Below are 12,213 nucleotides of genomic sequence, written 5' to 3'. Positions count from 1 at the left end.
TATATATAGATTAAAATATTCATTTCGATTTGTAAGTCATTAAAATATTACAATAAATTAATTCAAAAAGTTATTCATTTTATATTAAAACATATCGAGAAGTTTCTAAATTACTCACATAATGCATAGGGATGACTAATGGAACATTAATGGCAAGAATATCGAAAGAACTTACTCATTTAATTGTCCATTCCACCCAACCCGGCGTATCAACCCGTACGCTCAGTGGGATACAATCGTCAGTGCACTTTTGACCTGTGCGACCTTTCGGCCCGACGCGACCTTTCGTGCCTATCTCCCGCAAAATGAGATTAATACCGTTCATCAATACCGTGAATATTGAGTCACTATTTGCCACAGTGCAGTAATTTTTTTTTTCGCAGAAGTGTTATTTTGAAACAGGCTATTCGTTTATATTTGTGTTTTGATGTATAGTACATTGTCACGCTGCGATGTGTATAAACTGTTCCAGGCGAAATATTTGACATTTTTCATTTGCATATCGACATAAAGATGGACGTGCGGTGGGTTTGAAATACATAACGATATTCAAATCACAAACGCGATTCATAAGTATCGACTGTTATTTTGTAATGCATGAGCCAGAATTTCTCTCATTTACATGTCAATATATGACTTTTTCCATTCGCTTTATTAATCTCGTTCGTATTGCTTGCACTACGTACTATTTACATCGTACATATGTCCTATACACGGGAAATATAAAAATATTAAAACCTATGAAAACGATAGATTTTGATGCATATATCACGAAGGATAGATGGAGTAAAAAGAAATAATTGAAAAATATGTGTAAAGATTTGGCATTATACGAGATAGCATTTTTTTTCTCCTCAAACGTAAATTAATCAAAGTATTGCGCTGCCGATCATCGGCACCCCGTGAATGTTGCAATTTTAAATTTCCTCACGATGTGATATCGGAATCGAGCTGACAAATCGTTCCGTTCGCGAGATACATGCGACTCGCGAATGCATCGAGTCTCTTTTTACGCGGACGCGCAGTTAGCGGAAAGGCGAATTGCATCCTCTGCAAAAATTTGGTACAAATACTTCTTGCACAACTGCCTTTGTATCGCGCGGTCGTACGTGAGTATATCTCTTGTGACGAGCGCACGCACACGCGTCAAGTCCATTTTTTATTAGCACAATGAACACTAAAGGATTGCCTTTATTCTCTTTTTCTCTCTTTCCATTTCTCTCTCTCTCTCTCTCTGCATTTGCCATATATATGCGTGCGTAGGATTTCTCGTTCTTCACACAGGATTTTGATGTATGTATTTACTCGCATGTAACAAGTACATTAATAACGCCGAAGTTATTTTATATTACGGCTTTAAACGCGCGTGCAAAAATAATAGACATTAATATTAAAAATTTTATTACAAAACGAAAAAATGTGAAATGGAAAATTCTACGTACAATACTTCAATTGCAGATTATTTAAAATAAATTAAAAATGTCTAAAGCGCTCTTGAAAAAAAAATCAATTACGAGGAAATAAACATTAAAGTTGTATCATACGAAATCGTATAGTGTGTATTGATTTTGCATCCATACAATCAATTAATTGTTACGATCAAAATTAAAGTACGAAGTCTATCTGTATTCTCACATGATGAACTTTGTCAGATTTAGTTTGAGGAACTTTGAGCTGATCTTTTTTATATAAACGCACGAAACTACCATTTATTCTTGATTGAGAGAACTTTGCAGGATTCAAAAAGAATTATATGTCTTGTCAATTAAAACTCACGTTGAGTCTCCGTTAAAGTAAACCAGAAACGAGTATACGCGTTAACTATTTATACTCTTGAAGCTAGACTCGTAGAAAGATTAAAAGACAATTTAATTTCCGACGATAATTACCTTCATAAATAGGGAATCCTATCAAGCTTTTCGTTCGCAAGGAAAAATCAGTTTTGAGTTTACCAAAGAATCCAAGTATAATTGATAGAATAATGTAATTATAATCACGGTCAGTTTTCCGGAACATTTTGCGGACGATCGCCGTAATTTTAGCCATAACGTATTGGCGCGATTTATGCTTATAAACATTTCAGGCTTTAATTCTGATTTCAGATGCAGAGAGCGGTGCTACTGCTCTGTTGGCTGCCGCTTCTCAACCACTGCCACGCCGTAAATCCAGGTAAATATCGATTTATTTCTAAAACGGCGAGCGCGCGCGCGCGCGCTTATCACAAACAAGGAGCGAGAAGGGGATAGGAAAGGGGTGAATATTATCGTCATGTCATCGGATTGCGAGATCTCGCAGATTCAAAAGGAGAGAGAGGAAGGGGATTTTATTATTCCACGGATAGGGCGATTCCTTCTCTGACATGGATTACTGTTAACGCGAACCGATATTGCACACACATGTCGGTTTAAGGATCCGTTATCGTGCGCGGACGTAAGCCGCATTTACGTTGGCGCATCGGGCTTAACGTATAGCCGGACGTTAGGTGCCCGAACGCATTAGTATCCAGGCAACGTGTCCGACAAAAACAATGCCCCTGTTACCACGAGCCGGCCGAGGCCGAGGCCGGCTAGCCAGTACCGTTGGCAAAGTCACGAATTGTGAGGATACACGTTTGTTCTCTTATGTATGGTACACGAGATACGGTGTGGCTGTTCCTGATAACACACTCATAGACATAAGATTATAGAATAGGTGGGTGGTTATAAGCCGCCCATTCTGAATGCAAAGCGTGAAATTAAGAGGGAAAACAATCGTCGATTATTTTGGAACCGATACGATATAATACAATTCAACAAGAAAGTTATTTAATTAATTATTGGATTATTGTTCATTCAAAGCTTCCATTTTTAATATTTTCTTATACGAATTTGACTTTAAATTTCTCACATCACGTGATAAATTATACATATTTTTGAAGTAAAGATCATATTGAACATAGAAAGATGCGGAAAACAATTATGTTTTTCATTAAATTTTTTTTCTTACATTATTTTATATATAATTTCATATTTTATTATATTATTCAATTTTTTGTTTTTTTTTTAGTCAATACTCTTCAAGTATGTTACTAAAAAATATAATTGTTAGCATGTATGCATATGCAAAATAAGATTACTAATTGGTACATTTTCATGATAATGCACGAGCAAAACTATTATGCTATTACAGCCATACCGGGCATCGTTTAGTACGAGTGTTTTATTCCCATGCGAGGCGAACCATATCGAATTTTATGCTATTTCATTATGGTGGAACAGCTTATTACGTTGAAGTTTGTTCATTCCACCAACGTGTTATACATATATACAATCCGTTTGTATGTATTTTGTAAGTGAGCGATTGTAAAAATTCATACGAGAATGCTATTCGGGATAATATCGTGTCGGCCGTAACGTAACTGTATACATATACATACACACGTGTATATTTGCATTTTCTTTGCATAAGCGAGCGCAGAGATGACGCATGAGCGAGACGTTTACAAAAAGAATGGCATTTAGTTATACGTAACGTACTACGTTATATGACGTCAGATGCAGACGCTGAATTATATTCGGCTTGATGGATTGCTTAGTGCGACTCGGTATTCATTGCTTTAATAGTCAGCTCCGAAGCTGACCCATAAATCAGAAAGCATCGATACGATGTAAAACGTCCTTTTTCCAGTTGAAATTTAGTGTCATAATCGTATCGTCAGTTTATCCTTCAATAAAATAATATATCAAAACTTACAAAAGACAATACGGCGATTATAGTACGAAAGTACTCACTCTCTTTCATCGCAAATTTGAAATTGATAAAATATATACTTATCGCAAATTTATAATTTATAAAAAAAAGCTTGAATGCAATTATTCTACAAGGTAAGAAGAGGAGGGCAAATTATTAATAAACATAACGCACGCGGCCGTGCGAGAGACTTGGAGCGAAAAATTAAATGTGGTAACGCGTCGTAATCTAATTACTGTACGCAGATGAGAGTCGTTAGAGCGCGTTCGCGCGAATCGCGCGCCGCAATTTTTCCGACAATGGAAGAAGAATAATGAAGCGACCTGGTAATATGCCGGCTGACGGCGTATAACTGACCGGCGTTACGCGGCGCGCACGAGTGTATCACATTTAATTTGGTCCAGCCGTGAGGGACGCACGCGGATATTCATCGCTTCGGTCGCGCGGCGTCATCGAGAGAGCCCGAGTTACAGTTTACAGTAGACGCGTGCGCATTGCACATGCGGTTAACAGCGCGGAACAAACGGTTCTCCCTCGCTTTCTCGCTCCACTATCTGTCTCTCTCTCCCTCTCTCTCTTCTCGTTTTCGCGCGTGCGGAAATATTTCGATGGTTTTAGCCTGTCAACGCGCAACGTTCGGGTTCATCAAGTGGAATTAGCGAAAATTCCAACGTTAGCCGGAACACGATACGTTAATTTCTCACTATTCCTCTCTCTCTCTCTCTCTCATTCGTTTGCTACCTCGTAACGTCCATCGTCACGTCCGAGTGCTACTAGATATCACGTTTGCAGAAGCAAGTTTAGATCTAATCAATTCGGCCGCGTCACGCGCTGGCGAATAATTTTGCTCAGTTTGCCGCTGGCGAACCGGCTGAGAAATCTCGTCGATGGCTGCGTCGGGGGCAAAAGTTCGCTATTACGATCTTAGACTGAAGCGAGTCCGGAATATGCTCGCTTTCGGCTTACCGGAAGTTTAATAATACGGCTCGCGGAAAGCGGCAAAACTTGGGGACTCCCGGTCTATATCTCGTCGGATTTGCCCGCGTACTCATGTTACACGAGCCAGATACACCGATCTAAGAGTAATATTCATTAAAGGCGGCGCGAGAAGGAGAGAGGGTACTTGTAAATTCTCTGGCCGCGCTAAAGCGCATATTTAAATTGTAATCGTCGTGCAATTACAAACTTTTCCGAGTTTATCTTTCCGAGTTCTCCGAGACGGGCGAGGGGGCGTGGGTGCAAGTTAAATTTTCTAGCCCGCTCGACGCTAAAACTACGAAAAACTGTCTACACAGTTCGGGAATCAAGCCGAAGAGTGTTTCTCTCGCGACTCAGCGTATATGTATAATAAATAAAAATAATTAATGCGCGTCTCTGGAATTTTCGCTCTTCTGTATGCAATCGGTATTTTCTTTTGAAACTTTGATATCTTTTACACAAGCGCTATGAGGAAAATAAGAATAATAAACACGAGTTTCTTATTACGGAATTATAAATTTCCGTCGACGCGATTAATTCAGGTTTAACTGCATTTAGGTCGAACCATCGTAAAAACAACTTGCATTTCGCGAACTTGAATAATCGTAAATATTTCGATATAGCCTCGCTCAGATTTCTGTGCGACACGCGATTAATATGTGGGCAACGCGAGAGTATACTTTTAACTACCTTTCTCGCACCGCAAGCGCCGCCGCCGTAACTCAATCGTATGTAAATTGCCGAGGGTGTAATCTCGTAAAGCGGCTTAACGTTACGACGAAAGTTTCCCACAACATACCGGGGAGGGGTGACGATGGAGGGCGTCCAAAATTCGCGTGATATAAATTGACGTAATTCTTTATCCGAGGGTAACACCTGGAAAGCGCGGAGATCGATACCTTTCAATTGATCTCGGGCTATACTTCTTAGCTCCTTATCGTGGACGACGGCCCTCGCGGACCGCCTCTATCGATCCTATCCTGAGTAGAAACTATCCTGTAGACTCGAAAATCAGAACCGATTCGATCAATTGGCAATAGCGCGGTTTCATTGCGGGCTGCTACCCCGATTGTTTGATGACCTCATGCTGTTACCTAAGTTGCGGCAAACTTTATCTGACTTCCGAGTAATTTCGGTGCCAGTTCAAAGTTTATCCTTTGTGTCTGCCATGTTGAAAGACATCCGCGCGGCCCACCGCTCGAAAATGGCATTGCACAAGCCTTTGTATTCCTATTAAAGTATAATAATTTCGTTTATGCATTTTGTTTGCAGAATGAGTTAGATAAAACGAATTTGACCATTCGTCGTTGGCTTTTATTTATTTATTTTTTCATCGTTAGTTTCTCGCTCCTCTCTCATCGCTTTTATACTCCAAGAGAAAAATTCTGCCAGAATTTTACGACTTCTTTATTTAAAAAAACAACGATAAGTTTTATTATGATTATCGTCATAATAAAAAAGACGCGCGCGTGTAACGGGGGTCTGAAGAAACGGGGATTGCAAGGTCCGATGAAATATACCAGCTGACTCCGGCTTGCTACCCGGAGTAAAAGCGCAAAGTAATAACGCGCGAGATTCGGGCATGCCAGATTTATCGCGGCAACACACACCACTGACGTGACGGGAACGGTAACGAGGCTCGGTAACGACAGCTGGTGTGCACACGGCCCACTTCTCGCGCAGGCGAGAATACATATACTATACACGTATCCCCCTTGGTTGCATACACATACATACGCGACAAATAGGCGATAACCTGATCGCGCGATCTTTCATCAAGAAGGAGGGCTGTCATCTTTGCGATTTCTCGAACGAGCGGCTATTCATCGTAATCGCACGAGGCAGGCTCGAGAAAAAGGATCATTTTTATTATTTCTCCCTCGTGCACAATCCAGGATTTAAATCGGAGGGATTATTTGTCTGTATTTTCTGAAAGTCATACTCTCGTCGCGCAGTTGTGTTGTGCGCACGCTTCTCCGCTATCGATGAGCGAAACGTCAAAGAGACAATCGATGAAACAGTCGGTCCGTGCGACAAATGGAGTGATCGCACATTCGCAAATAAAATTCTGTACACTTAAAAAAAAACCAAAAAAAAACGGGAAAAGAGAATACGGACGTTTCGAGGACGTCGCGGATTCTATGGACTGTTCTATATAATCATGTCGCACAGTCCTTAGCGAATATATCTGTCACTGCGGAAATTCAATTTCAGGGATCACCGCAATGACAAGATTAATAGTCGTCCGTTTCGCAACTAAGTCGCGAAAAAATGAATTATTAACGAAAAACGGGACCACCGATACCGCCAAGTAATGGCGATGGAAAATCGATACTTCGTATGAGTTGGTCTCCCTCTCCTACCTCGCCTCCTTCACGATATAATTCTTTCATCGTTATGTGTGAGTATAGTGTCATAATTGTTTTTATCGTTAATTCGATATGTACGGAAAGATATAATTGCATTGTGCAATAGTTACAATTTATATTTTTTTTATAAGAAACGTATTAAATCGAATTATTCTAACGGATGCTTTTACGAACAATCTCAAAGAAAAGATGTCAAAACCGATATCTAAATCTTCTAACCCAATATATCTCTATTTCATAGAAATTAAATGCATTTTATCCGAATTAATGAATCAAGTTCATTTATTTATCGAACGGTCATAGTTCGTACAACTGTTGCAATCATTTATTTATGTTAAATTTTAGCTTGTACTGACAATGAGTCCTTAAATCTAAAAGTATTTTTTCTGACTTTTTATAAATTAGATAAAATTTAATTTGCGCGATAAATAATAATATTATTTTTTTATAATATTAATTATTCTATATATTTGTAGATATTTAAATCATTTTTAAATTTGTTTTATATTCTTGCTTTCATCTTTATTGTTTTTTCCGCGATGTGTAGTTAAGAAAATTAAATTAGAATATTTTGCGTAAATTGTGATTTGTACATCGACCTAAGCTAACATTTTGTTTTAAAATCTTAATTTAAAGAATATGAGTAAATATTAATTAATTTGATCTGTATTTATTTTTCATAGATATCTAACACACACAAAAGTTTTTTATATGAAAAATTTCAAGATTAAAAAATTTTTTTGAATGTTCTTAAAAATGTTTATTTTTTTAGAAATAAATATAAGACAAAATTTGTAATATTTTTCATTTTATATTTGATAGATTTGTAAAATTTTATAATTTAGTACAGTATTTTACTTCCCATTTTTGTATCACGTTTTTATAGTATTTTCAGCGAGTATATCTCAGTTTTGAATGATGATTTTACGGACTTCAATTTTCCTTTACTTTACAAAAGGCCATTTGATTGAAAGTTTGAAATAATATTTTCAAAACTGTGGTACAATCTGATAGAAGAAATAATCTATAATTTTTATATATTTTTGTAAATATTTGTGTTTAAATGTTTATTTTAAGTTTTTAGTTCAACGCTAGTTCATAAAAAAAATGTCGAGTTGGATATCGGTTTTGGTTCCCTTTTCACAAATAAATTCTTTTCGCGAGAAAAAAAAATCTCGTGTGTGTTTAGTACATAAGTTACAATATCTGGGTGACATAAAAATACGTTACAATGGCAAAGAATAACGTGGATGTGTCCCATCTCTCACTAAACGAGAGTACCGGGAATTAGTTTTCGTGCTCTTTCACAGGGACAGTTTCATTCTTCAAGAACCCGTGCAATCTTCCGTATGACTGAAAAAGATGAACGAAGTGTTGGCACGCGGCAGTGAAATTCTCCCTGTGAAAATTACAGAGCTTTCTTCAAACTTTCTCGCAGTCGACACATTTAAAAAAGATTAGTGACGTGAAATATGTGTGACATAGAACGATTGCTGATGACTGATATTTTATGAGTATATTTGAGGTATTCTATTTTAGTTTCTCTTCTCTCGTAAACAGAAGCACGCGTTGATGCCGCGATGAATAAAGGCGGTTCAGGTTAAGTGACATTTCACTTAATTGGACAGATAAAAGGAGGTTCCTCCGCTTTTCTGAAATCGCGCGACGGTTTTCGCGGTCGAAATCGAAGTTTCGTATAGCAAATCAAAAATCGGGCGGCACCAGAAGCTCGATATAATACGGCATAAAGTCTAAGGGAAAAATCGAGCGAACTTGACGATAAACTTTCTCAAGTGTCTGCTCGCTGCGTCTATTACTGTAAAACGAGGAACCCTACTTATATCATCAAACGTGACATTTTTACAAACTCGCAAGTTTTGCCGTTACGTTTCTTTGAGCAACACTTTTTGGTACGAGTGTAGTTATATATCCCGAAACGAAATATCGTTTGAGATTTCGTTCGCCCGAGTAAGCAAAGGGATCTCGCTCGGTCGGCACCGCGGCTCTTAAGTCTCTCTCCGGTACTCGGGATTACGCCGCCGAGGTCCCCCGGTATGACGCATAATACCGGAGAGATTGGAAAGAACTTACGGTAAGCCGAGAAATAAATACAGCGATTCCTCTACCTCACATTCCTGTGCCGCGCATTTTAACAAGAGAACGAACATACATATCTTTGCCGCGTTTTCGAGATTTCCGTGCGGAGAATTAAACATATTTCTCTTAGGTTAGAGGAACGGAAAAATCTTCAGTATATAAAGAACAGTTTACGCAAAAGAGAGATATTCCACTTAGCTGAGCTTAGCTAAAATATGATTGGTTCGCATTTTGTTGCTTTGAAAATCATTGCGGGCGATATAAGAAAATGCATTCTCCATGATTATCGATCCATGGCAATCGTTCTTGATGAAGGATATCCCTGGAAAAAAAGATTTTTTATTTGCCATGATGTAATAAAATCCGTACTAAAGGTATTCGATTTCGATTATCGCGATTAAATGATCGTTGCATTATAAACAGTATTAATGAACGAGATGCCACTCTTAGCCTTGATTCGGGCGGAATATTGGAATTAGGTCGAATATTACAGCTTTTGGAGATTATCGATGTGGAGAAGCCTGTCACTATCGCAAACTGTCATTAGCGGAGGAGATCGGGGGTGGGTCATGGATATGATATTGTAACTAGTTTAGATGAGAGCGTTTCCGCGCTCTCGATAATCATCCAGCTGATCGTATCTCCTCAATTGCTTTTAATGGACGGCTCTTATATGCATACGTCGATGCGCGAAATCAGTCGATATTCAGCCTTTTGTACGCCGGTCGGGGAATTTGGCAGTTCCACGTTAATTGGTCAAAACTGTCTTCTTGCTCCCGGCAACGCGCGCGAACCATGTGTATCATTGAAATTCCTCCCCCATCAAATCGCTGACTTTTCCTCCGCTATCTGATATTTATCAGTTCAGTTTGTAAATCGCGAAACACAAATCCATGCATCTCTCACTGTCAACGGACTTTTTGAGTTCCAGTAGAAAGAACGAGATGTACCGACGCCGACATTTCTCCATATTCGATATCTCAAAAAAATTGCAATCAATGCAATTGTATAAGATTTTTCAGTTTGCAAATAGATACACAAATAATATCCATATACATATATAGTATATGGATATGGAATTTGCTGACTGAAATTAATTGAGTTTTGGTTGTGCATCCTATCTATCTCTCCCCTTTAATTTCCCAAAATAAAACGATAACGAGATAGCAAACGCGAAGCGGAATTATTATATTTTTCGCTTTCCTCTCTTTTCCGCTTTCCTCCGTAGTATTTTATACGTACATCTCTGCATTTCCACGTATATATCAATACTATTAACGTCATTATTATTATCATTAATAGTGATTATTATCATTATCATGATCATTATGCTATCATGAATATGTTACAAATTTGTGAAACAATGACAGAGAAATGCAGTTGAGGTGATAATGTACGAACCATTAACCGTGACCATTTTGCTTACCGCGAACATCAACAAAACAAAAACGTGAACAACAAAACGAAAACAACAACGTGATATCTCGTTCCAAGAGAAGCTTGGAGAGATAGACATCGCAAAATGCGTCACGTTCGTTACGTGCATATCTGTAATTCCTTTCCAAATGTCTTCACATTTCGCGGTAATGCGAAAAAAAAAATAAAAACATATTCTCGTGCAGTGTGCACTCCTCGTACCTTTTTTTTTCACAGCGGGTGTTATCTCCGTCTGTTATCAGTTAGAAAGCTTCTAGCGAACACCGTATCCTCTTATGAGCGCGTCCTGCTCTTTCGCGCGGTTTGTACGCGACTGTAAGATATAATTTTCTCGTTAGAGAAAATGGCGTTTTCGCATACAATCTTCTGACGGATTTCTCGCGTCGTGCGATAAAAAATGCAGTTAAACGAAATAATTCTATCTCTCATTCAGAAATGTGGAATTGAGATAATTCTCCTACAAAGAGATTATAATAATGCAATATAATTAAATTTTTTGTTACAACCGTTAAATATATATCAAAATATGTACCGATATATATATGCAAAATAAATATGCAGATATTTGAAATTGCTTTCTGTCAGGTTAAAGTCTTTTGTCGGTTCATAACTGGTCTTCCGGAAGCGTGGAAGATAGTACAATAGAAGACACAATATCACCGAAAAATGTGTGAATAGAATTCACATACAAATAATATCCAAAGGATATCGGAAATATTAGTTTTCAATATTGTACACAATAGAAGGAATTTCTTCAAGTTTATACGCGTCAATAAATAAAATATTCTTTTCCAGTTCCCTGCAGACTAAATTATTGTTTAATGCAAATGCTGCAGGATATCTAAAAGTGCGTTTAGCGTAGCGTCAGCATAAGCTTCGTACGCTGTAATATAAAAGTTGTATAGCCTTTCCCTGCATTATGCAGTTGAATCTGGTTATACAACCAGCTCATTCACTGCCATTCCGAGCAACGAACAGCTGGTCAGGAATCTTCGCTCTAGGATATCAGTCCCCCGAGAATTTCTAACTTTTCAATTTTTTATATATTTTTTTTCTAAATTTTAGTTTCAAGTATTAGATATCCCTTCCTTTTCATCGCTCGTACCTAAAAATTGGGCCACCGATACAAACAGAAAGGTGGAAATACGAACGCTCCGGATGCATGTGGTTCACGTTCAAATATCGAGTTCATATACAGACCGAACCGGGTGTATTCTCTAGGTATTACAGGTCGCGCAGCTGATATCGGCGCGATTCACTTTACGCGGTTGCGTTACAGTCACGTCGCCCTACATACACTAAGATTACTAAGGCTAGAATTTCGTATGTGGAATGCCTGGCGGTATGCGCAGCATACAAATTACCCTCTTTATTTTTAAACAAAGAGACGCGGTTGCATTGAGAACATTTGTTTCATTACGCATAAGCGTAGATGGTCCCTCGACTATTATACGTACGTCTATAATCTGCCCTTTACATCAGAAGAACTGCAAATGAAAGTTCCACAAGTGTTCGCGTAGTCTGTCGTTTGCAGTTTGTAGTATAAGCTCCGCTAAAGTTTTGTCTCACTCCGGGATAATTGCTAATATACTCTGCGCTAGCA

At 38.2% G+C, this 12,213-nt stretch overlaps 1 protein-coding gene across 1 annotated transcript in view; it reads left to right on the top strand.

Moving 5' to 3' along the window:
• Positions 1–12,213, top strand: part of LOC115234262 (suppressor of lurcher protein 1) — a gene marked incomplete at its 5' end in the record, with an annotated part of 296,609 nt that overhangs the window by 32,688 nt on the left and 251,708 nt on the right. The window contains one exon of the mRNA XM_029805194.1: positions 2,103–2,169. Within this exon, the coding sequence (XP_029661054.1) occupies positions 2,103–2,169 (67 nt within the window). The remainder of the gene's footprint in view (positions 1–2,102; positions 2,170–12,213) is intronic.

The sequence above is a fragment of the Formica exsecta genome, unplaced genomic scaffold, assembly GCF_003651465.1.
Source record: "Formica exsecta isolate Colony F162 unplaced genomic scaffold, ASM365146v1 scaffold106, whole genome shotgun sequence".
NCBI lineage: Eukaryota > Metazoa > Arthropoda > Insecta > Hymenoptera > Formicidae > Formica > Formica exsecta.
Note: the sequence above shows the minus strand (reverse complement) of the source record. Positions and strands in the feature narration are given on the sequence as shown.